This window comes from Triturus cristatus, chromosome 4_2, assembly GCF_964204655.1.
Source record: "Triturus cristatus chromosome 4_2, aTriCri1.1, whole genome shotgun sequence".
NCBI classification, from domain to species: domain Eukaryota; kingdom Metazoa; phylum Chordata; class Amphibia; order Caudata; family Salamandridae; genus Triturus; species Triturus cristatus.
Window position 1 is genome coordinate 299,335,215 of NC_140586.1, and position 27,538 is coordinate 299,362,752.

At 45.9% G+C, this 27,538-nt stretch overlaps 1 protein-coding gene across 2 annotated transcripts in view; it reads right to left on the bottom strand.

The window, feature by feature from the left end:
- The window catches only part of COP1 (COP1 E3 ubiquitin ligase), a 689,508-nt gene that overhangs the window by 446,824 nt on the left and 215,146 nt on the right, over positions 1-27,538 (bottom strand). For both annotated transcript variants that reach the window (XM_085601600.1, XM_085601601.1), the window contains exon 10: positions 24,455-24,569. In XM_085601600.1, coding sequence (XP_085457726.1) covers positions 24,455-24,569 — 115 coding nt within the window. The remainder of the gene's footprint in view (positions 1-24,454; positions 24,570-27,538) is intronic.

Here is a 27,538-nt window from a genome sequence, read left to right on the forward strand (position 1 = left end):
TCTACGACACCATCACCACACACACAAGATCCGCTATTTGTGATATTGTTCCGCATCCGGACCTTTGAACATCATACGGCTAGGATTGAGATGATTTTAATCCCCCGTGGGACGGAATTAAAACCACGATCTATAAGCCTTTATTAAAAAGACAGAGCCTTGAAAAAGTCGCGGGATATTACCCTGGTGCGACGAAACACGTGTCGGCTGCCACTGTCCTAAGAGATCTTTCGGCCTTGAGACACACAGGAAACAAAGAACAAGAAACATTACTTATGTTCAAGATACTCTGTGCTTATTTCTGTACTTTTTCTGATTTAAAAGTTATTGTTCGGACGAGTGCTGGGGATCTGTAAAAATTTTTGAATGTATTTGTTGGCCCTGGTCACAAAGATTTAATTTCGAGGAGGTTAGTGGTTCTCCACACCCTGCAAGCACCGTCACCCAGATATTGCTATTCCAACTAATCAATTAGTGTCATTCTTCTTATTGGCGCCCACAAACCTACAAATATACCACTGTAGCTAATCCTCAATTTACTTCTCCATTGCAGTTGGCAAAATGAAAGTAAAAGTCGCCTACCAGGTCTAGGAGTGCATTATGACAAAAAATGCTTACAGTTCCTTTAAAAAGTTAGCAGCATTCAGATTCCAACATATCTTGTACTGGCAGTTTGCCTCACAGCCTCAGTTCTTTCAAAAGGTTTGGCATCAAGTAGAAAATAGATCTCGAATAGAAAACACAGAAATTTGACGGGGAGCGAGGGTTGTTTAGGACTTCAGTGGGGATTCATACAGTGCAGAACCAGGATTACAGTGTGTAACGTTTTCTTCTGCAGTCATAGGCTTCTCGCTGACATAAACGTAGAATAGAGAAGCAAGCTTACCCCTCGAAGTGAATGCCAACATCTAACAGATCTAGCTAAAACAACTTTATTAATCATAAGCACAGAATCAAGCACTTATGTTTTTAAAACTGTTTGCCCTACTATAGGGTCAACTCTAGTGTTTTTATCCAAACAATAATGTTTAGTGAACGTGTAGATTGATTTCCACACACTACTTAATTCCAAAGACGTCATCCTAAATTTAGACCCACTCCTCTTAACTGGACCTTTAGCTCAGCAGACGAGAGCAGCAGCAGCACTAGTGATGAAGAGTACCGTAGGGGCAACCCTAGACCATTCAACCCAGAAGCAACCAACAATCCACACATGATGCCCTATGGTTTCTGGCCTCAACCTTACCCACCAAAGCAACAGGCATTCCCTTTTCTCCAAGGACATTCTCCTTTTTTATACAGAGGCAAACAAAAACCTCACAGACAGGCACGTAGAGTCCAATGGGAGGTCCAACAGCTAGTGCAGGTGATCACGAGGAGCAAGGTGAGAGATCCCACCCCATCTACGAACAGGGAAACTCCATCGTAGTGAACCTGAAACTCCATCGTAGTGAACCTGAGCGCAACAAACCTTACAGCAGATCAACAATTGGCTCTGTCGAAAGGACTGAGCTTTGTTCCCATACAAAGGAGCGATCTGTTTACTCTATGGATCAAACTACAGGTGTTTTTGGGAGAACAAGATAACACTGTAGAGGAAGATCGTAACACACGACTAAGGAGAAAATCTACTTTCCAACCCACAGAACAATCTCTACCTTGTGAAGTGCTTGCCTTTTAACAGGCTGTCCTCAAAGACATTGATGTAATTGGTTGCAAGGCAAACACCACGTTTCACAATCTTACTAAGAACGAATCTCGAGCACTGGAGTCACTGAAGAACAATAACGGATTAGTTATAAAACCGGCTTATAAGGGAGGGGCAATAGTAGTCATGGACAACGCCATGTACGATACAGAATGCCATTGCCTTCTCTCAGACAGAGATAACTTGAAATACTAGACGAGGACCCCACCCCAAGGCTAAACAAAAGGATAAAAACAATGGCTGAGGAGGTACACACCCATGATTGGATCACAAAACAGGAGGCAGATTTTTCTTGTGGCAGAAAAACCCAGAATCCCGAGATTCTACACCCTGTCAAAAACACATAAGCAGAGGTTACCACATCCTAGGAGACCAATTGTCTTGGGAATTGGCTCGTTATTAGTACCATTGTCACAATTTTGTGACTGGGTTTTGAAGCCTATTTTTCAGAAATCGCTGTCATACCTCAGTGACACCAAGGACGTCCTCTACCTATTGAGGTAGCTGGAGATTAGGATACCTGATGATATGATCAACACTACGGATAAAGAAGCTCTCTATACTAGCATTCCACAAAGACGCACCCTGGAAGTTGTCAAAGTCATTCTGGAGCATACAGAATGGGACTTCATGACCACAAATAATGTTGTAATGGAATGCGCTGAGCTGGCACTCACTGAGAACTTTTTTGAGTTTCAGGACATGTCATATCAGCAAATAAAGTGGACATCGACAGGCAGTACCTTTGCCCCAAGTGTGGCCTGCCTCTATATGCACCAGTTCAAGGATGACCACATTTTCATTCCCGGAGAACCCATACAGAGATAACATCAAGTTTTGGCTTGTTTTATTGATGATGTGCTAATAATATGGCATGAAAGTGAGCAACTGGCGGCAGACTGCGAACTGGATTAACTCTAGGGACAGACACCTAAAGTTCACCTATGAGATATGTAGGAAGGAAGTAGTATTCCTGGATTTGGTAATCACAATGGGAGAGAATGGCATAGAGATCAAGGTACACAGCAAGGTCACGGATAAGAACATCATGCTGTTGTACGACAGCTTTCACCCAAGTGCCCTACGCGATAACCTCCCAGTGGGACAGTTTTTAAGATAGAGATGTAATTGCTCCTCCCTGGAAACATATCTGAAACACAGACCCACATCTTATAGAGAAAGCTAATTGCACAACACTACCCAAAGAAAACAGTGATAAAGGCAAGAAAAAGAGCTAAGAACAATAACAGAGAGGCCTTGTTGGAAACTAATCAGAAACCTGAAACTGACAGGAATGCATGTGTGACCCACATACACCCCTTTTTTCAACAGAGTACAGACCATTGTGAAGAAGCACTGGAGAATACTTAATAGTGGAACGAAAAAATGTCCCCTTCCACTTTTTGCGTTTAAGCGCAACACACGCCTACGGTGTTATGTAGTTTCCACTCTATGGTAGGAACTGCGCATTTATGGCCGGCGTAACAGTTGGGCTGGTGCCAGACTTATTCTATGTACCCCCACAGGATATGTTGTCCTAAAGGCCCGCTAGTTCACAGTGCCACCATGAGTACCCCTAAACCTAGGCGGGTACCAAATAGTTCTGCCAACCACTGAACATGACAACACTGATCCTCCAGGAATTGTGGTAACCGATCTAGAACCGTTTTGCTAAGACACGCGTGCTCTTTTATTCTCAGAGAAATACACAGTGGTACGTTTTCAATGTTTATTGAACCAACGTGATTCTTGTATAAAATATATGTGCTGCAATGATCAACTGACAGAAGCAGACACAAGTTATTAGAAGTACTAGGACAGTGAACAGAATAAAAAAGTTCCCCCATCGTGCTAAGCCAATGTATATATGTAGGCATATAGCAAAATACAGAAAAATCTGGCGTACTCCTACTATGCAGTCCCTAACCTAAGTGTCTAGAGCGTGTATGTGTGTGTTGTGCCAAGAATCCCCGTAATGGATGATCGAACGCTGGTTACCTGAAGGGAAAGAATGCAAGTCCCCATCTTGGTCACATGCTGGACACCCTTCGCAGCGATATCAAGCTGCTGGGCTGAAGCTTCAGCGTGTAGAGACCTCACCAATGACAGCAAAGCACTCCTCCGCCAAAACCCGGAAATGCTTGTTCATTTATAATGTAAAGTATCCTTGCGAGTCCTTACACATGCCAGCATTGTTATGGTCTACAGATAGCCGTGCCAGCTCGTGGATGAAAAATAAAATGACATTTGCACAATGTGTGTCGAGGGCTTGTAAATGGTGTTCGCGGAATCGCGATAATGGTCTTGCAAAGTGGAATCTGTAAGTGAGGCAGTTTCAGAGAAACTAATCCAGCATTGTCGCACACGTAAATGTGTGTGAAAGGTTATTGTGTAAAAGGGAAAGGCAATGTAAGAAATGTGAAAATGGTGGAAATTGGCAGCGTTCCTTCATGGGCCTAACTAAGACACATGACGATGGGACATGCTTGTACACATTAAAACCAAGAAAACTATAACTCCGCCACAGATAACTCTCTGGAACAAATACCCCCTGTAGGTCATTTCCCCTGTGGAAATTGCGTGGCATGTCCATTCACAACACCAACAGTAGAAGTGGGCATAAAAACAGGAAAACTATGGATACTAGAGGCCCTGACGAACTGCAATAACGAGAATGGAATATACTTCATCACTTGTCCATGTGTCCTATTCTAGTCGGCATGACAACCAGAAAGATAAAAGCAAGAATAAATGAACATCGAACACAAAACTGACACATCATTACCTGGAGGTTAATCATAACGATAGAAATCTCTCTTGGTAGTACTGGAAAAAGTAGCCACCAGCATCCCTGACATAACTACAAAACTCTTCAAACATGAACAGAGATGGATGAATGGGAAGTGGGTCGCAACAACTAAATACCATGGCTCCAACTGTGACTTTGAATCTATGGATTACACTCCTCCCCGACTGTTATACCACAGTATAGAGTATACAAACATATTTTGTGTAGCAGACTACCATGAGTCTAACAATACCACACATCAGAAGTTGATTGTTTTCTTTTCAAAATAACAAGTCAAAGGAAAATAAGTATGATTTTAATAAACACTGCGGTATTGTTTTTCCCTTCACAAATTTATGGCGCCCACTTCACATTAATATTGTGAGGACCAATGGGCAACGTACTGTTAAAGGATTCTGGGCAATGCAGTGCCAGGACCCATATCGGTCATGCCATCTCATTAAGCATGCGCCATATATTTGTGGCGGGGAGGGGGCTTTCATATTTCACACTCCAGCTGGGCCCATAACAAAGGTCGAATTTAAGGGGCCATCAGGCCGCCTATCTGAGCCTCACACCTAGATGGGAATGCAGGGGAGGGGGAAACAACGGCGCACAGCTTGTTGTTACCACTTCAAAAGAGATATGGATGCACTGTAAGAATGTCAGATGTGTTGGTCTGTTCCAGTATTTACACAAATAACAATTTAAATACTACCATTTGGTTTTATTTCTTTTATAGCGTTACTCATCCCAATGCAGGGTGTCCGAGCCCTTTACATTACACGTACACATTATATGTTGACAATAAATCCTATAAATGTGTAAACCAATGTGCAAGATGCGTTACAGAAGACAATGCTAGAAACAAAAGCGGACAACGTGCAGGTGCTGCTGAATGAGTCCCGGTGTCTAAAAATTACACCGGAACAAGTCCAGCATATTTCAGTGGGGCCCACTTCTTGCAGGGTGGACAAAGTCCACCCTGTGAAAATAGTGGGTGGATGCTCTGTACCCGCATGTACCCCCAACTTATGCCCTGATTGGCCTTGATTGAAATTTGACAGCTCTCATTCAAAAATCCTAGCGATGCGTGTGGCTGAAGCTACCCATGCCGGGCTGCCTCTGCAGTCCTAAATGTTGAATGAAGTGATAAAATCCTATTTGATGGGCCTCCTTAAAGTGCTCTAGGATCGAGCCAGCAAAAGCCAGAAAAAAGAAACGAGGCTGTGAGGTAAACTGCCATTACAAAGCGTGCTGAGCGAGCTGAAAGCTGTTGCCGTCTTAAATGGACAGAAAGCCTTTTCTTTGACCTAACATACCCTTAACCTGGCAGGCACCCTTCACTTGAATTTTTAGGTCTCGCCTGACCCAGCGCATGCGCTGGTCTGGCGAGACTTATTGAGAGGGTTCCAAAAGTGCTACCAGGCCAGCCTGTAGCTACAGTGCATGTGCGCGGGCGACGCGCTTTACCGAATACTTTCACTTTCGCGGCCGCTTTGATGTTCGATTGTGATTGTGATCGCGAACGCAATCACTTTCACTTTCGCGGCTGCACGGCATAGCCAATGGGTCTCGCTTTTGGGACCTTATAAGTATTTAGTTATGCAACTGTTGCATGGCTAAACACTTATAAGGTCCCAAAGGCGAGACCTATTGGCTATGGCAATGCTTGTTTCTACTGTAATGGGGATGTTTAAGGCTCCATATTTTCCATGGACGACATTTCCAACTAGATGCTGCAACATAGGTTCTTTAAAATAACTATTTCAGTGAGAAAAAAAAATAGGTAAATGCTACCTGCAGTTTTATATGAAGGTGATATGTTTAATGTTTTCCCCCCAAAATGTCCACCTCCATTGATATATACATATATACACACACAGATATTTACAAAGTCATATGGCAGAAGTGTTCCAGAGTTCCACACATGTTGGCGAGAATTATTTTACATTTATGACTATCAGTGAGCATCCCATGGTGCAGAACCTCTCATCTACTGGGCCAACACAGACCTCACTGGTGGTTTCCGCCCTCCCCATCTGTGCTACTACTAACCATAATGGATTGCATGCTACCCTCAAACCGTGGTTTTTACTCCAGCATACCTCTCCAGCGATTGCTTATTATGTATTGATGTGAAGTGTATAAGACTGCTCGCGAGGACATTATCCAAGCTGCCACATCCTGAAGTGTTTTGACAGTCTGTTGTGACGCACTATAAATCACCAGTGAACTGAGGAATGGAGGAGCGTGTCAGCATCTTGCAGCTCGCATTGTATAACACTGCTGTGGTACTGCTTAGCAAGTACAAACTCTACATTATCAGTAAAATTCACAAGTAACGACTAACATCGGTGTTATCGCTTTATTCACATTTTTCCGAGTTTATGGAGTAAAAATCTGTATCTCAACTCTCCACTGGCATCAACTGTAACAAATTAGTATACATTTACAACTGAAAGTGAATTACAATCAGATCTTGCAACACTCGTGGCTTTACAATCGTAGAAGACCAAACATGGCAGGTTTTGATATATTTTTCCTGGACTAACTAAAATTAAAATGTAGTGAGGTACAAAAGGCGAAGCATTCAGAGTAGCGTAAAAGATCTCCACAACATTATTTTATAACACAGAGAAATGCATGTGTGTCTTCTTATTGAGATTGCCGGATCAAAAGCGAGGAAATTTGAAGCAGGGGGTCTACTCCCAGCATCACATATGTAAGGACAGAACATTATAGATTGAATTGCTGTAAAAGTATAAAAGAACAAGTTACTTACCTTCGGTAACGCCTTATTAGATAGAGACTATCTAGCTGAAGATTTCTTACGTTATCATTACCCCCAGGCGTCAGACTGGATCCGGAAAACGTTTCATGAGCAGTACCCCTGCGCACCAGCAGTTGGCACGTTCGGCTCCGTGTGGCTTTGTTGGTATCGTCCATGCCGAAAATGACATTTGAGGTGCCTACGTGGGCGTGTTGAAGTCAGTTACTTTTCGCAACATTCCACCCAGAAGAGCGAAGCCCACGAAGTACACTGACCACCGGTGTGGAAGGCTAGGGCCCTGAAAGGGGTAAGCCCTGTCCCTAGAAACCCATTTGCAGAGCGGGAAGGATGTGTGGATCGGTAGGGAATCTGCGGCTAGATAGAGTCTCTACCAGATAAGATGTTACCAAATGTAAGTAACTTGTTCATCTGATAGAGACTTCTAGCCGCAGATTACTTACCTTAGAATAGATACCCAAGCAATACCTCCCCGGAGGTAGGTCTGCGGGCTAATGTCACACGAGGAAGTCCTGCAGGACCAAACGGGCAAAGTGCCCATCCCTACAGACCTAACTGTTCAGGCAGTAGTGCTTGGTAAATGTGTGCAGGGAAACCCATGTTGCTGCCTGGCAAACGTCCAGGACCGCAACTCTGCAAGCTAATTCAGTGGTTGCAGCTTTAGCTCTGGTGGAATGGGCACGCAAACGTTCAGTGAGTTGCTTCTTAGCCAGTGTGTAGCAGATTTTGATACAGAGAACAATCCATCAAGAGATAGTCCTCCTCTGTATGGCCCGTTCTTTCTTCGCTCTGAAACACACCACGAAGAGTTGGTCGTCCAACCGGAACTCTTACGTGCGGTCAAGGTAGAACGACAACACTCTCTTTGGGTCCAGATGGTGAAGTAACTCCTCTTCCTTGGAGGCATGAGGCGGCGCACAAAAAGTAGGCAGAGTGATGGTTTGGCCTACATGAAATGGAGTAACCACTTTTGGAAGAAAGGACGCTCTCGTATTAAGTACCAGTTTGTCTGGGTAGATGTTAAGATAAGGAGGCTTGGATGACAAGACCTGAAGCTCACTAACCCTTCTGGCAGATGCTACAGCCACGACAAAGGCCGTTTTGATGGTAAGGAGCCTGAGTGGACAATTGTGCAGAGGCCCAAATGGAGGGCACAAAATGAAAATGAGGACAAGATCGAGGTCCCACTGGCGCATAAATAAAGGAGTGGGAGATAACATATGTTGCAAACCTTTCAAAAACCTATGCACAGTAGGAGCTTGGAAGATTGCAGAAAGATATCCCTTAACAGTGCCCAGAGCCTAGCCCTGCTGGCAAGGGAAGGAAAGAACAGGGGAACCTCAGAAAGGACGGGAGAAAGGGGATCAGTGTGTCTTTCTGAACACCATGCTACAAATTTTGCCCAACGGCAGGCATATACAGTCTTGGTGGAGGGACGCCTGGCTGCCAAGATAAAATGGCAGACTTCAGGGGCAGGTCGAATGTTGTCAACTGTTGCTGCTCAATCTCCATGTAAGAGGGCGGGGCGTCGACAGGATCGAGTGGAGAACCCTTCCCAACTGTTGAAACAGACGATCCTCCCAAAGGGGCAGTCTGATTGGAGGACCAATGGCCATGCTCAACAGTTCGGGATACCAGACTCTCCCTGCCCAGTCTGGAGCAACAAGAATGACTTGCGGACAGTCGTTCTTGATTTTCTTGACAACTCTGGCCAGGAGTGGTATAAGCGGAAAAGGCGTACAGGAGGCCTGAGCTCCACTCGAGACGAAAAGCGTCTCAGAGCAAGAGCTGCCTTGGAAACTCCAGCATGCAGAACTGTTGACATTGCACTTTCTCGTCGGTGGCAACCATATCTAACCAAGGCTCCCCCCACTGCTGAAAGAGAACTTGTATCACCTTCGGATGGAGTTACCATTCGTGATCCGTGAGGCAACGTCGGCCGAGTTTATCTGCTCTGGCGTTCAGAGAGCCTGCCAAATGTTGAACCAACTGGGATATGCCCTGCTGTCCATCCATGTCCAGAAATGAAGGGCCTCTTAACAAAGGGTCCACAACCCCACCCCACCCTGTTTGTTGCAGTAACACATGGCCGTGTTTTTGTCCGTGAACACTTGCCCTCATAAACCCTCGATGGAGGGTCGAGAGGCTTTCAATGTCAATTGGATCACTCAGAGCTCCAACAGATTGATGTGGAGTCTGGATTCTGCTGGAGACCCAAGTCCTCTGATCTCCACCTTTCCAAGATGGACACCCCATCCCTAGAGTGACGCATCAGTCACTACTGTCAGATCTGGTTGGGGAAGGGAGAGGGGTCTTCCGCTGATTTAACTGCACTTTGTAAGCCAACACTGCAGGTCCTGCGCAGTTTCCACAGAGATATGGACCATGTCTGAGAGATTCCCCTTGATGTTGCACCCAATGGAACTTCAGGTCCCACTGCAGAGCCCGCATATGCCAACGAGCATGTGTCACAAGCAGGATGCAAGAGGCCATGAGGCCCAGCAGCCTGAGTCAGTCTCACAGAAACTCAGGATAGAGGCTGAAACATCGGTATCATAACCAGAATCTCCTGGACTTGCCGTTCAGGAGGCTAGACCCGAAAACGCACTGTGTTCAGAACAGCGCCGAAGAAAGGGTGCCTCTGAGAGGGAGTCAGGTGTTACTTCGGCACATTGATAATGAACCCCAACGAATGCAGGAGGTCCGCCGTAGTATGGAGGTGGGAGGCGACAGCCTGGGGAGAGTCCGCCTTCAACATCAAGTCGTTGAGATAGGGTAAGACTGGCATCCATAATCTCTGCAGATGAGCTGCAACTACTGCCATCACCTTGGTTAACACCCAAGGGATGCTGGTGAGGCCAAAAGGGAGCACAGCAAACTGAAAGTGCACATGACGCACCGTGAACCACAAGGTAATGCCTGTGGGTAGGCAAGGTAGGAATGTGGAAATATGTGTCCTGCAAGTCAAACGCTAACATCCAGTCTCCCAGATCCAGGGCAGACAGGACCTGAGCAATACTGAGCATTTTGAATTGCTCCTTCTAGAGGACGAAAATGAGAGAGTACAGGTCGAGGATAGCACGAAGACCTCCATCCTTCTTGGGCACCAAAAAGTAGCGGGAATAGCAACCATGATCTATTTCTGGCGCCGGCACTCTTTCTATGGCTCCTTTGGCCAAAAGAGCCATTACTTCCTCGTTAAAGCACTTCAGCGCCAAATCCGCCTTCTCGGGAGCCATCAAAGGGCATGTCCATGAGTGAGGACAGGACATCCCCAGAAAAGCCAGAAGTCCTCAACCAGGCATGGCATTGCAGGGCAACTGTTGACGAAACCACTCTGCGTAGTGAGTCGGTGGTGTCTAGTCTACAGCGAATGGTGAACTTAGCTGCATCCCTTCCATAGGCAATAGCCTGGGAAAACACAACCTGGGCCTCCCCCGGGATCATCGGCAGCACCTGTTTAACCGTATCCCACATTGCATGGGAATAGCATGCCAAAAGGCACGCAGTGTTCACAGACTGCAGTGCCAGGCTAGCGGAAGAAAACATAATCTTCCCCAAATTGTTTAACCTATTGGACTACCGGTCCAGAGGTGCGGCAGGGAATATGTTGTAAAATTAATGGGACGAGGTGGCTTGGTAGAGTGTTGGGTGAGGAAGTTTGGTTCCCATGGGCCGGGGAGGTGGCCGCGAGCACTCACACCATATTCAGAGGAGCCCATGTTGGGCTTGGGTCAGGTTCCAAGTAGGACGTCCACGAGGACTTCGTTGAATGGGAGTAGCGGTTCTGAGGGAGATACTCCCGGTTGTAGCATCTCTGTCAAGGTGATCGTCTTGACTGCCACTGAGGATAGGCTAAGGTCAAGGACCTCAGCCATCTTCCGCACCACCATGGTGAATGACGTTCCCTCCTCCATAGCCACAGCAGAGGCAGAAAGCATGTTAGTATCTGGAGAAGTGTTTTGCCCACTTGGTTCACCTAAATCCTCACACCAGTCCATGTCCTTCCTCATAAGGCTTGCATTCCTCAGGGTTCAGCAACCTCTCCACTCCTCTCAGAATCCTAGCCCATAAGAATAGATCTTAAACTACAGCCTGGACAGCATGGCTCCAGTTGGCGTCAGACGACGCCCATTCGGCTTCGTGTCAGGGATGAGGATGGCGCAGGTGGTGCTGGGAGGGTCGGCCTCGGCCCGGTGCAGGTTGATATGGTATGACAGGCACTGGTCCGGATCAGTCTGTGGATCCCTGGGGCCCTGCAGGAGCCACCGTTGTGAGTCCAGGTAGGGCCCCTCCCAATCCCGTGGGGCCCGAAAGCGCACAGATGGGAACAGGCCACCCAAATATGAGGTGCATGGCCTTATACAATTCTTCGAGTTGGGCGAGGGCCGGTCTGACTCCTGGAAATTCGGGGAGGCAAGAGTTTGTGCAGGTGCTGGCTCAACTGCGGAGCCAGGTCTTGAGTGGAGACGCTCCCTCGTAGGCCGACGGACGAGGTGAAGTCAAAGCACGCTTCAACTTCATTTTCTTCTTGTGGTACTTCGACTTACCTGAATGGCTCGGCAACTTGCAGTTCGATGACAACCTCAGGTTCTGTGACCACTCCCAGGACCTTCCTCTCAACCAGGACCTTGACCGTCATGGCGTCGCAAGCACCTCGAGCCGCCAAAAATGTGAGGGATCGTTCCCGCAAGGCCTTCCAGTGCATGGCGTGGTAGTTGGGGCAGGTCTTCTCATCGTTGTCACGCTCGATGCACCAGACACAAATAAGATGCGGTTACGTCACAGACACCGGTTGGTGACAGGCACCGCACAACCTGAAGCTGGCCTTCTTAGATGACATTTCAGCCACACCAGGACGTAGGATCTCAAAAATACTTCGACAAAAGATCGAAAAATCCTAGTCAAAGATGACTAAGATCTGGATTGAGCTGAAAGAAAACAACCGATGTCAGTGTGTCAGGGGGCCGTCTATATAGACACCGCAAAGTTACTTTCCGGCGAGGTCATCAACGACGTCAAGTGGAGCTAAACAACCCCACCTAGCAGCGCAGAGATACTGTTCACAAACAATTTCTGGATCCAATCTGATAACTGGGGATAATTAGAAGGTAAGGAATCTGCGGCTAGAAGTCTCGCTCAGATACTTTTTTTTTAATGAAATGTGCATAATAAAAACAAAAGTGTAGGGAGGTGTGTTCACAACCACAGCATTAACAGTAGTTAACATGCTTCACGAGCTGACCGCTTTGAATGAAACATGTTTCTAATCAAACAGTATCCATTAAGTGTATTCCAGTAATTAGGATGTGTTCTCAATGAAGACCGCTCAATGTGCAGCATTAGTATAATCTGTCTACACCACGATTCTCAGTCATTCATGGTCCAATTATGACTGTGTTCACAAATGGACCCTGAATGAGCTGACTATTGCAACCAAAGTTCAATTAAGTCCTGTAACACTATCTGCAGCAGTCTAACCCTTCTAAAGGATCTACAGTGATAAGAAAAAGGTTTTATGTACCTATTGATTCATTAACAGATTAGGCACAATATCAACTTATGCAACTTAAAAGTATAGTTATACAACGGTACACTTGTGGCGATACAGCTGTAACATTAAACACAAGCAACAGGGACCAATAGGATAAATTGCGACTGAGGCAAGTGCACGGGTGCCATGCGAAATAGAGAGTTAACCCTGAGGAAATCAAATAGCCTGCACATACACCTTGAATAGAAAACAAGTGAACTCGATATGCCAGGAGGCTCGGAGTACATAATCCGGTCAAATGCATAACTTTCTTGTGGGACTTTGGGGCAGAAGAAAGAGAATATTAAAACTGCATACACAGCAAGGTTTTGGTGCTGTAATAATGTCTTTAAGCCATTCATCTTGGGTAGAAATGGGACCTTGCCACCGCACACACCGTAAAAAAAGCGAGCACACCATTCCATATGCATAACATGTCCATTACACCATGGTCAGGCACTGATGAAGCCACACTGGCATTGAGCACAAGCAACAGAGGGCAACAGCATAATGAGCATCAGAGGTAAATACACACCAACAGAATGCCATACATACCCAAGTAAATCTATCATCCTGCAGTGCTGACAAAAGGAATATTCAGCATAGTGGGTAACTGCATATATTATTTGCGATTACACATCAGACGACTCTGAATCATTGATTGATCAATAGTGTTTAAATGGTCCCCAAATGTCTATGGATGGAGAGGGTAACGATTCTGTGTAGATTTCCGTCTGTTCGTTGCAGTATATGGGATCTTGAAAACCTTAATCCTATACAACACATAGCGATTTGAAATTTCGCTTGCAACAATGCCAGTGAAGTGAACTTGCTCTCACCTGAAGGAACATGCTTCACAAAGCACAAAAGGCAGACCCTGGGGTCCAGTGGAATGAGGTAACCTATCATTTTCGTTAATCACCTCCCTGAACGTATGCCAGTAGTTGTTAATCTGGGGACAGACCCCTGCAAGAAAACAGCCTCCACTGCTCTTCATCAAGAATATGAGGCATGAACTTGTGGCTGCCCTAACGGTGAGAGATACATTCCATTTAGAAACTTGAAATGTATGATGGGCAATCTACTACTGGGCACCAGTCTGGTCAGTAGCAGTCCCAGTCCACTACAGATGGCACAGGATGTCTAATATGAGATTCCATTTGTCTCTTGAGGGTGACTTGACGATCATGACTTCAGCCTGCATGTAATTATAGAGGTGCATTATGAGGCCTTTAGGAGTTTTGGTGGGAAGGAGTGTTAGTGTCTTAAAATTGGGGAGGGGGTTAGCAAAAATCAAGAAAAAGAAAAGGCAGCCTTACAGACTGGGTAGTATATATTAAACGAAAATCACCGGTGTGGGTGGGGGGGAGGAGGGGGGGGGGCAAATTGGCGCTCCTCAACATTTGGTAGCTGGATAAAGGTACCACCCGGAAATTGATCACAAAATTTGGCCATATTAAGTTTATGTAAAGGACTGCAGAGATTTTCTTCACATGTTGGAAAGAGCCACGGATGGTGTAGGCACAGAAGGTCAAGAGAATAACAAAGATTAAACCAGGTTGTTACGCACACTTTCTCCCATGCTGACATCGTGCAAGTGACAGTGTCAATTTTAGAGCACCTGTTAATTATATTTGTGTACAGCAAGGTTTTGGAGATGCCCTATCCCCCTCAATCGCCAGAGAGAGCATGTGAAACATATCAATAATGGGTATATTGTATTTGGGCACAAAGATAGTAGAGTTCTAAATCTGGGGCAACAAAGTCACCCTGGTAATAAGGCACCGTGAAGACTTCTCATTTAAGTCATGGTTGATTACTAGCCGAGGCAAGCTTGATCAGGAGGGATCCTAGGACAGCAAACAGGTGTCTGGGCAGTGCTAGCGGGATATTGTTTAAGAAATATAAATATTTTGTAATAACCACCATTTTTATCAGCACTATTCTGCCCATCAAGTATAAGGGCAGTGTAGATCATGCTTTAGCAGAGTTTTGACATTTGCAATTGCTACACCATAATTTTCTATGATGACAGCAACTGGATCCTAACTAAGCCATATGCCATGGGATTTTACTGAATCTGTACACCATACAAGTGGGTAACCCAATGGGCATTTCGGGGTGACAGGCGTGAGGGGAAAAACTAGGGATTTGCTCCATTTTATATTCAGGACCGAGAGGAATCCTAACTTTGTGCATTCCCTATTAATGGGGAGAGGTTGTCCCTTGGGTTGTGAATACCCCTGTCTAATTCCATGGGTGATGGGCACGGGATCAGAGAGTGACCCATTTATGCAGATGCATGTGGTGGTGCTGGTATAGAGGAACTAGATCCAGCGAACACAGGGTAGCAGCAATCCCATTCTCTGCAGTATAAAAAATAGAAATTCCCAATCCATCAAATGCCTTAGTTGAATCAAACAGTATCGCCACAGCCTCATGATCTGGGTCCAGATGGTGAATCAACACAAACAGCGTTTGAAAATTATGGGACAATTTTGTAAGGATAAAACCAGATTAATGAGGCAATACCAAATCAGAAACCAGATGGAGTCACCGATTGGCCATTATTTCAGGAAGTATTTTTACATCTGTGTTAATGAGTGATAGTAGTCAGTAGGATTCACAGAGATGCACTGGCTTGCTTGGTTTAAGAAGCATGATGAGAAGAGCTTCCCTCATTGTTGGAAGGAGTACATGTTTCTCAAGCGCCTCCTAAAAAAGGGTCATTAGATGGCGAGCTAATTGGCCTCGTGAGCCATCCATGCCTGGTGCCTTACTGTTTGGCGAACTTTGAATAGTTGTTATTGTTTCCTCTGTGGTAATGGGTTGCATAGAAAATTCCCATATCCATCCCCCAACCATGCAAGATCCATGCGGTCTAGACAGTTACATATCTAACATTCCCCCATGTGAGGCTGAGATGTATATAAATCAGTATAAAAGGCAGTCCAGGCTCGGATGATGCTCTCTGTTTCACAACAAGGCTGCTTGTTTTCCGAGATGATTAGGATTATCGTTCTGTCGGCCGATGGGTATGTGAGCATATCCAATAGGGACATGCCTCGTCTCGCTCTTTCCCTGTAGGAACCGGCTTTTCCACCCATGCATGAATGCTTAACCTGTCACCAAATGCCAATAAAGTCTGTAATCTTTTGTTAAATATCGATGAATAAAGCAGGGTCAGGGTTCGACATATGCTTGATCTCTAGCTCGCGTATGTTATGTTAGAAGATTCTTCAATGCCATTAAAGTCTTAATTTTTTGTTACATATCGAATAATACAGCTGGGTTCAGGTTCAACATATGCTTGATCTTTAGCTCACGTACGTCATGTACAAGGATTCTTCCAGTGCGTCTAAAGAGATTTAAGGACTGTATTTTGCTATATCGGGTTCCATAATAACCATCCTGATGTATTCCCAGATATTGCACATGCTGTACACTCTACCCATGTTATTAGTTACGTACTCCATTATTTCTTTTTTAAGGGTGGCTGTGAACACAGCATCAGATAATACGTCCGGGCGAAGCCTCCACAAGAAAGGAGGATGATGAAGGCTCAAGACATAATACAGGGAGTGGTCTGAAAGCATCTTTGCCAAATGCTGTACAGTCCATGTCTTTTTGACTACTTTCCCATTGGCAAGACAGAAATCTAGCGGTGGCCAGAACATGTACCAAGGATGAGAATGTACCTTCCAGAGTCTTAGTGTTCCTAATTCTCCAAATGTTATTTAAGTCGTGTGCCCCCAGTATGTCATCATGTGCTGCTGAAGTTGCTCTCCTATGACCGCCTGCTGCATTTGATCTGTCTTTTGCAGGATTCAGCATTGGATTCAAATCACCACCATTCAAAGGAATAGTGGGAGCACTTTATTGCATAATTCTATTTAAAAAAAAGTATCATCAGTGTTTAGGTCATGTGCATTTGTTATTGTGATACACTGAAAAGAGTGCCCTGCACCACCAACAGTCTGCAGTGAACAGCTGAAAGTGAGCAAAGAACAAAAGGTGATGCAGATTTTCAGTTTAACATCCAGTGCAAAAGCTCTTGTGTAAGGGAGTTCATTAGCAGCAGGTTGATGGTAAAGTAAAAGAAGGCCACAAAACTGTGGGCTGTATGTAGACTACATCTAACTGGAAATGTGCTTGCTCACCCTCATGACAGTATTCTTAGAAATGGTCTTGAACATGTTCATCTATACACCGCCTTGACTGGAGCTACAACTGTTAAAAGTTAGTTTCTCGATATCTGAGTAACTTGCGCCTATTTCCCCATTCCATAGCATCAACACAACTGTCACAAATAAGCTTGACTACTGTACTAACCTACTAGACAGCTCCAAAACGATGCCTTCTCTCCCTTTGACAATGAAATTACTTTGCCAGCCACCACACTCTCCACTCTTCCCACGTCTCAAACCTATCACCATTCACAGATAACAGGTAAGAGGGTTTCTAGCACCCGCAAAGCTCAATTCAAGCTCATCTTGGTTTTCTATCCCCCTTCCTAACATGGTTGAACCTATTAACACTCACTGTCTCAACCTTTGCACTCTGCTCACTTTTCCTTTCACACTACACCGGAACCTAACTCGAGAAAATCCCACAATTGGACATTTAATCTTCTTGCTACATTTCACTGGACTCCGTGGCGCTGCACACACTTCTCCTGCTCCACACCACAAAACCAAACCTCCTTAATACTGTCCTCTCCTCATATCCAGCATTTAACAGAGCTACAATCACGGCACTGACGCGCTCACCCACAGATGCTCAATCTAAACTATAAACATTTATCATATCATTTAATTTACTGTTTTTTATTTGTCTACACTTATTATTCTCAATATTTCAATCTCCGAGTGCTGTGTAATTAACCGGACAATGGGGTCCCCATTCACCCTTGGTTAGCCATAAGGAATATGCTACTTACCAGTATGCATCTGTTCTTGGCATGTAGAGCTGCAGATCTACACACTTTTGCATAGATCGCCACCTGGTGTTGGGCCTGGATGTTTGCAGTTTGTTTTTCCTCTTGGAAAGTCTTTGGAAGTCACGAGGTCGGTGACACCTCCCTTGGATCGTATTGCGCATGGGCTTCGGCTCCATCCTCAGATTGTTTTTCGCCAACAGGGAAAGATGGAGCGTAGTAGTAACAGAGAAGAAACCCATGTGTGTTGTATCTAAATAATATAGACTGGAACAGATACAGGTAGCCGGGGAGGCGGGTGGGCGTGTGTAGATCTGCAGCTCTACATGCCAAGAACAGATGCATACTGGTAAGTAGCATATTCCGTTCGAGGCATATGTGCTGCAGATTACACACTTTTGCATAGACTATATAGCAGTTCCCAACCTTAGCGGCGACTACCGGTATCTGTTGCAGTGGTTTGAAATAGTGTTTTCAGTACAGCCTGGCCCACACTAGCTTGTTGCTTGGTTTGCACATCTACACAGTAATGTTTAGTGAAAGTGTGCAGTGTTGACCATGTAGCTGCTTTGCAGATATCATCTAATGGGATGTTCCCTAGAAAAGCCATAGAAGCCCCTATCTTTCTTGTAGAGTGGGCTTTAGGGGGAACAGATAGCGTTCGTTTTGCTTTGTGGTAGCAAATCTGGATGCATTTTACAATCCAGTTAGCTATCCCTGATTTTGAGATGGGGTTGCCTTTGTGTGGTGGAGAGAAAAAGACAAATAGTTGTTTGGTCTTTCTGAAAGGTTGTGTTCTTTGGATATAGTAAAGTAAGGCTCGTTTGACATCTAGCGTGTGTAGAGCCCTTTCTGCAACAGTTTGAGGTTGCGAGAAAAATACCGGTAATTCTACCGATTGGTTTAAATGAAAAGGGGAAATGACTTTAGGTAGGAATTTTGGGTTGGTACGGAGAACAACCTTGTTCTGGTGCATTTGGAGAAAAGGTTCTTGTATGGTAAGTGCTTGTATCTCACTGACCCTTCTAAGGGAAGTGATGGATACAAGAAAAGCTGCTTTCCATGTGAGAAATTGCAGTTCGCATTTATGCAAAGGTTCGAAGGGCGGTCCCATTAGCCTTGTGAGAACTATATTTAAGTTCCATTCACGTGAGGGTGGTACTCTGGGGGGAATTATTCGTTTTAGGCCTTCCATGAAGGCTTTAATGGCAGGCACTCTGAAAAGTGATAGGTGCTGCCTGTTTTGTAGGTAAGCGGCAATTGCTGCGAGGTGTAGCCGAATGGATGTATATGCTAGGTTACACCTTTGTAGATGGAGTAAGTAGCATATGATGTGTTGTATAGACACGTCTAGAGGATTGATTGTGTTGTTATGGCAATAAACAACAAATCTTTTCCACTTGGCAGCATAGCAGGCTCTAGTGGTAGGGCGTCTAGCTTCTCTGATGATGTTCATACAGTCAGGGGGAAGGTTAAGGTATCCGAATTCTAGGATCTCAGGAGCCAGATCGCAAGGTTGAGCTGAGCTGGGTCCGGGTGTCTGATCTCTCCATGGTTCTGGGTTAGGAGGCATGGTGAGAGGTGTAGCTTTTGGTGTGGTACTACCGAGAGTTCCAGCAGCGTGGTGTACCACGGTTGTCTGGCCCACGTTGGAGCTACTAGGATCAGTGTGAGGGAATGCTGTTGTAGCTTTCGCACCACTAATGGAATTAGTGGGAGAGGTGGAAAGGCGTACGCAAATTTGCCTGACCAGTTCATCCATATCGCATTGCCTTTGGACAATGGGTGTGGGTATCTGGCGGCGAAGCTTGGGCATTTTTTGTTTTCGTGGGTGGCGAAGAGTTCTATCTGTGGATGCCCCCACATCTGAAAGAACGGGTGAAGAACCTGTGGGTGAAGTTCCCACTCGTGGATCTGCTGCGTCTGTCTGCTGAGCAGGTCTGCCATGGTGTTTTGGACTCCTGGGACATGTTGGGCTAGGAGAAAGATTTTGTGTGGAATTGCCCATCTCCATATGCTCTGTGCTAGTTGAGAGAGCTGTGGAGAGTGTGTGCCTCCTTGTTTTTGAACGTAGTACATGGCCGTCATGTTGTCTGTGCGAATGAGGACTGCCTTGCATAAAATCCGTGTTTGAAAGGATTTTAGGGCTAGAAAGATTGCCAGTAACTCCAGATGGTTGATATGGAGTAACTTTTGTTGCGGCGTCCATGTGCCCTGCACTGTGAGGTGTAATAGATGAGCTCCCCAGCCGGAGAGCGATGCGTCTGTTAGTATTATTTGTGGAACCGGGTCCAGGAACAGTCAACCTTTGGAAAGATTTGTGGTGTTCCACCACTGCAGAGAGCGATGGGTGCGACCGTCTACCAACACCAGATCTGTCAGTTGCCCCTGGGCCTGGTTCCATTGGTGCGCTAAGCACTCTTGGAGTGGACGCATCTGGAGTCTTGCGTGAGGCACTATGAAAATGCAAGAGGCCATCATCCCTATCAGTTGCATAAACACTCTTGCTGGAAGAGAGTGTTGAGGTATGAATCTTTGACGCAAAGCCTGAATGCTTGCAATCCTGGCAGGATTGGGGTAGGCTATGGCTTTTGAGGTGTCTATGGTGGCACCGAGGTATTGCTTTATGTGGGATGGTGTTAGCTGGGATTTTTGGTGGTTCACCGTGAAGCCTAGCTGGTGAAGGAGTTGGATTGTAGTGGCGGTGTGGTGTACACATTGGTTGTAGGACCTGGCTTTTATCAGCCAGTCGTCCAAATATGGGAAGACGTGAATGTGCTGTCTTCTGAGGTGTGCCGCCACTACCGCTAGACACTTGGTGAATACCCTTGGTGCTGTTGTGACCCCGAATGGGAGCACCTTGAACTGGTAGTGTTGCCCGTCCACTACAAATCTGAGGTACTTTCTGTGAGCATGGTGTACCGGAATGTGAAAGTATGCGTCTTTCAAGTCCAGTGTGGTGAGAAAGTCGTTCTGGGAGAGGAGCGGAAGTACTTGCTGAAGTGTTACCATTTGAAAATGGTCCGAATGTATTTATGTGTTTCGAGGCCGGAGATCTAGAATAGGTCGTAGAGTCTCGTCTCTTTTTGGTATTAGAAAATATAGGGAGTAGACCCCTAAATTTGGCTGATTGGCGGGAACTTGTTCTATTGCCTGTTTTTGTAGGAGGGAGATTACCTCCTGTTTTAGTAATGTGGAATGTTCTTGTGACATTGGGCGTTGCCTGGGTGGAATGTTTGGGGGGGTAGATGTCAATTCTAGGCAGTACCCTGAGCGAATAATTTGGGTCACCCATTTGTCTGAGGTGATGGTCTCCCAGACCTGAAGGAAATTTTGTAGCCTGCCCCCGACCGGAGTGGGATGGTCTGGAGGGAGCGGGGAGTCATTGGGTAGGCGGTGTGGCAGAGCGGGCGGTATTTGTTTTGCCTCTGCCTTTATTGTTATTGCCCCTATAGCCGCCTCTTTGATAACCCCTTGTAAAGGTGGACTGAGCAGGGGATTTGTAGGAAGTGGACGCGCTATCTGAGGAGTAGCCTCTAGCCGTACCCCGAAAGGAAGAGCGGCGAAAGGAGCGCCTAGGAGGGTGTGACTGCAGGGCTCCCATAGATTTCGCCGTATCCGTGTCCTTCTTCATTTTCTCGAGGGCCTCATCTACCTTTGGGCCGAATAGGTGTTCTTGGTCAAAGGGATGATTGAGGATGGAGGCCTGTACCTCAGGTTTGAAACCTGATACTCTCAGCCAAGCATGGTGACGGAGGAGGATGCTAGTATTAATGGCCCTGGACGCTGTGTCTGCTGCATCTAAGGCACAGCCTATGGAGGTGTTAGTTATAGTCTTACCCTCCTGAATTAATTCATTGGCCCTATTTTTGTATCTTTCTGGGAGGTGGTGCATTATGGTTTCTAATTCATCATAATGCGCTCTATCGTATCTGGCCAATAGAGCTTGAGTGTTGGTGATACGCCATATATTGGCTGCCTGTGACGCAGTGCGCTTTCCTGACGCGTCCAGTAGCTTTGACTCTTTGTCAGGTGGTGGTGCTTCACCGGACGCCTGGGAGTTTGACCTCTTCCGTGCAGTGGAAACCACTAGGGAATCTAGTGGCACTGGCCCTTTGATATAGGCAGGATCTGTGGGGGCAGCTTTGTACTTTTTCTCTATGCATGGGTTAATGACCCTAGCCCTGAATGGGTCCTTAAAAACCCCTGGTGCATGTTTTATCACCATCTTGAGCATAGGAAGTATGGAGGTAGACCTATGTGCGGTATCAAAGTTGTAGAGGAGGAAATCCTCCTCTACTGGGTCAGTGTGTAGCTCTACCCCGTGATAATGTGCTGCCCTCTGAAGTAGGTGGTGGAAACCTAATGAGTCTTCCGGTGGAGATGGCCTGGAAGGGTAAAGGTCATCTTGTGGGACGTCTGGAATGTCTGGATTATTGTAGTTGTCCCATGGGTCTGGGGATCCTGTAGGGGTGGGATCTTGGGGCACATCCCCTGGATCGTAATATGGGTCCCCCTGATCATCATCGTCTGGAGACGGGGTCGGAGAGCGTTGAGGTGGGGGGGGAGAAGGCAGAGGGGGCGGAGGTGGAGAGGGTGGAGGAGGTGGAGGAAGTGGGGAAGGCATTCTGAAAGGGGAGGTAGCAGAGTCTTTCCTCTTTGGAGGTGGAGGCCAAATGTCCCTTTTTAGAAGAGAGTGCCAAATGTCCAGTTTTTGGATCCTTGGTAAGAGTCTTTTGCAAGGGATCCGGTGTAAACAGTTCCTGAGACAATGTTTGTTTTGTCGGCGCCGAAGGTATCGGGGCCGATGACTTTTTAGGCTTGTCCGTGCCGTGCCTAGCACTGGGCTTGGGAACCTCCGTTTTCTTAGTAGGCGCCGAGGTGGGCTTCGGCGTGGAAGTACCGAAGATGGCGTCGGCACGGAAAGGCTGGGTTTCGACACCGAGGACTTCGGTGCGGAGTTCGGTGTCGAGGTAGAGGCCGGTTTCTTTATCGGTGCCGAAGAGTGTTTCTCGGCACCGCTGGAGGGCTGGCTCGAGCCCGAGCCGCCGGAAGGCTGATTTGGCTTCTTCACCGGGCCCGAAGGTGGGATGTGTGAAGCCGTGTCTCTGGTCCTGCCTAGGCCCGGAGGCGAAGGCGTGACCGAAGCCTTTTTGGGTGTGGGCGCGGGTGTGGGAGGGGGTATAGTACTCACGACCCTCTGCGCCGGGGTGATGTCCTCCACATCGGAGTCGTCGGCTTCGGAAGCACTGACGAGGTCTTCTTCGGTGTGCTGCTGTCCCAGATCTTCGACATAGTCCCCGAAGATGTCGACCGGAACGGACGTCGAGGAGTGCGCCAGGTTTCGTCTGGCTCTTCAATCTCGAATAGTCTTTTTCGATCTGAATGACTTGCAGGCCGGACAGTCTCGAGCCTCGTGTTCAGGGGAGAGGCAGAGGTTGCACACCTCATGAAGATCGGTGTGGGGGAATTTGGACCCACATCGAGGGCACTTCTTGAAAGGAGTTCTTTCCATCAGCCGGGACCGGAGATTGGGTAGGCCCGAAGGCCGCCGTCGACGACTGGAATCGAAGATGTGTCGAAGAGAAGGTGATTAAGGAGATCTGGATCTGAACAATTCCGCGATAAGCGAGGATTCCGCTTCGATCGGCGAACTGGAAAAGTTCGGAACCAGAGCGCGAAGTATTACATCCGAGCCCGATGGCGGGAAAAACAATCTGAGGATGGAGCCGAAGCCCATGCGCAATACGATCCAAGGGAGGAGTCACCGACCTCGTAACTTCCATAGACTTACCAAGAAGAAAAAACAAACTGCAAACATCCGGGCCCAACACCAGATGGCGATCTATGCAAAAGTGTGTAATCTGCAGCTCATATCCCTCGAACACAGTGTTTCTTGGATGTGATATTACTTTTCAACAAATAGATTAGACCAAATGATAAAAAATAGACGTACCAGTTGATATCTCCTACAGTAAACTCACCCGCCCAATGTTAGCAGCAGTGCTATGAGCTCACAGTGCATTGACAGACGAGTACATTCACTGAAAGATGGTAAAGGGCAATGATTGACCATATCCTTTAACTGCTATAAGTGGTGGTGTCCAGTACAGGTTCAACTACTCAAGACCTGCTTTTTATCTGGTGAGCCTCTGTGCAACTATGTTCCCTTTTCTGCACAAAGAAAAGAAAGCTCACGGTAGCTTTGTAAACGAAAGATCACGGTACCACCATCTATTCATCAAGAAGTCTGAATCATGATTGCAATATCTTTGCATTTTGTTGATAGTTATTCCGATAAATTGGATAAAAAAAGACAGCCTTTTGGGGTTTGTAGACTATGCTGGCACAGCATTTAGCCTTTCTTTTTACAAAATTGGAAGTTAAAGATTATTATACATCCTCATTTCCATCATGTAACATCTGCCTAAGACTAAGAGTTGCACAACCGTACTATCAATGCACAAACTTTCTGACCTGCACTAGTCATATCTCAGAATCACAGATCACAACATGGTCAAAGCATTTCAATTCGAATTTTTCACAATCTATGCATTTCTATTTTGAAAGTCATACAGCTATGTCAATGCAGTTTAATTCAACGAAAATTCCCTTGAAGCCAATATCGTCCCAAACTGGGCCTTGGACGTCTTTATTTTGGATACAATAAGAACCTTTCAAGTCAGCAGGGTGAGTACCTGAGACACGGGACATCCTGGTGGAGAAGTAGCACTGCTCCAGATCCTCAAAGTGTGCCGTGAGCCGTTTCCGCCGGGAAGCTAATGTGCTGTTGTACCAGGGCTGTTTCTTAGTCTGTTAGATATCGAAAAGAAGAGAATAGTATCTAGCATTTCTTTAAGCAAATGTACATTTTTTGCATCATTACATTAGTCTACATCATTGTTTTAATCACATAATGACTTTATGAGCAAATGTCCCTTTCTTTTTCTTAGAATCAGATATCACAGCCATTTTACATGCCCATAACTCAAATTGCCATATTCCTGCTTTCCTCTCAATACTGAAAGTAATCTGGAATAAAGAAGGCACTCAATGCTGATTAAAGAAGTTCAATAATTGAATAATTGATCGAAAGATATTTTACAACACCACTATACTTCTTTATTAACTGATGAAAACAGCATAAGACACATTGCCCTATCGGTTATGAAAGATTTCTCTCTAAAGTCTCTTGTCCTCGGTGTTTCTCAGGCTGCTCATTTTATATTAATTGATCAGTTAAAGTTCTCAGATTCTAAGATTTCTTCCTATTTTCCCCCTATTTTTTCTGCCAGCTTTTGGTCTTGTTTGGATACTACCATCTCTTGAAGCAATGGGCTCCAGGAATAGTTAATGCCTGCATCAAATCCCTGTTTTGGAGCTACGTGAACTGAATTCCTTTATAGCTTAATAAAACCTACTTTTAGATAATATGTTCAGAGATCCCATCTTGCCCCTACATCACTCCATTAGCCACATGACTCCATTAGCCTGTTAATAACTTAGCTGGGTCCTCCTCACATTGGTCATTCAGACTCAAACTATTCATTTTATACGTTGTGTGTTTGGTGGGGGTTTAGGCCACACCAGCAAAACACATTATGCAACTAAGGTTAAATATATTTTATTCAATGCAGAGAGCATGGCTCTTATAGCCTAAATGTATAGTGAACAGAAAAACAGAAGCAAAACCAGGGAACAAAAATAAGTTTTGGTTTGTAAAAAGTATATTCTGCAGCAGACTTGCTCATTAACAAGTGAGAGTCTTGTCATCTTTTGGACAAACCAGAAGACAATTCCACAAAAAACATTACTTTAGGTCTTATTTAAAGCTTTAGTCGTTAATTGCAATCCCAAGCTCTGTCCATTTATTAGGTCTCGCCTGAGCCAGCCCATGCATTGCTCTGCGAGACATTTAGTTAGTGCGTTTTCAAAGTGCTACCAGAGGCTTTTCCTGGCCTCAAGCTTGCGTTCATGAACGCGTGCACGCGCGCAGCCGCCATCTGTCTTTCCTCCCTCATGGCTCGCTCTGCCTCTCCCCCACCACAGAACGCGTCCCTGCGATAACTTTCGCTTTCACGGCCGCGCTGTCACGTTACTTTCACGGCCGCGCGGCCAATGCTTGTTTTAACTTGCAGCGATCATGCACGTACCACGATCGCTTTCACTTTCACGGCCGCGCAGCTAATGCCCGTTTTGTTTTCTTCTTGCGCTACCTGCCTGTATGACAATTCCTGGCGGTCTATCTCAAGTTGGCATCCTGTAATCTGTGTAGATCTTTCTGTACGTCAGAAGTGCACAGCGCGTGCGCGAAAGGCCCTAATCGCCCCAAAGGCATAGGTGTTATCAGTGGGCATTTAGAGAAGCGACTCTCGTTAATGCCACAGTGAGTCAAAAGGTAGACGCCCCAAAGGATTCTTTTTCAGCATATGGTACTGTTGTGCTGAATTTAAAACCGAATATTTTTTCTTAGTGCGTCGCTTGAGGGCTTCCTCTGCACGCTACAGTGCCCCAGATTCTGGAGTTTGTTTGTGTTTCAGAAGGTGCCTTGTTCTGGCCTGTGCTGTAGTGAAGCGCACGGGCGTGTCTAGGCGCACACGGAAGCCCAGGTGCTGTTGTGTACCATACGACGACCTTTATTGGGCCGAAAATCTCCCCCAGCCATCTTTCTCCGCTCCGATTCCCCCCACCCCCTTCCTTTCCGATTGTGGATGCTCCTCGCCCTCTGGCCCCAGACGGCATCAAGCAGGCTTTGCAGACGTGTGCACTGTCCATATTAATATTGTCTCTGCGGCTATTTTGGTGCCTGACTCCCGGCTCGGCCTTTCGCTTCATTCAGCTCTGTTGCCAGGAAATTGTCGGGCGCCTCTTCCGGGTGCCAGGGACTAAGAATACTGCCCGGCTATTTGTGGAAGTGGCTGCTCAAAACACTTTAATGTTGTCACCTGGGTATTAACCGTCTTGCAAAACAGGCTTTGTCCTCCTGTACACCCCCTCCTTTTATAACCAGTATTTCATTACATAGGGGAACTAACTTCCATAAGATTTACATCAGCCACGCCCCATCATTTCTCTCATTTATGTCTCAGGCCTTCCATTTCTTGTCTCCCCCTCCATCTTTCTCAAGCTCCCCTTCTCATTGGTAGCCAGATGAGTTTATTGCATTTATGAAATCAGATTACAATAAATGTTCGCTTCTAAAACAAGAGATACAAATGCACCTAAACTCATCACTTTTGATACAATTTATAAGCAACTGATCGTTAAAAACAAGAAGCACATAAAGTATTTTGAGCGAAATACGTCAGGTAACTTAAGAACCCAGGCTACTTAAGCGAGGTCTGCAAATTTCGTTAAAGCACTAATAAGAGATGGGAGTTGGTTATAAAAACAGTGATTGATTGCTTGCTCTAGTAGATTGTGTACTTGCCTCGTTGAAAAATCTTCAGAGATGCTGTTTGCGCAGACTTAATAAGTTAGGGCAGATACAGGTATGTTCTATACTTTCCGACTTATAGCCACATTAACGACATGAACCATTCTGCTTAAAACATCTTTTTACCAGCTGTTTCAGTTTACAGTGAGGTAGGGCCAATAGGTCTCACCTTTGGGGCCTTACAAGTGTTTAACCATGCAACAGTTAATGTTGTTGCACCAAGGATATTGTGCTGCATAACTAAATACTTATAAGGTCCCAAAAGCGAGACCTATTGGCTATGTCAATGCTTGTTTAACATGCCATCACCTCCCTGGCCATCTACAGCTAAAGAATTACTTTCAGC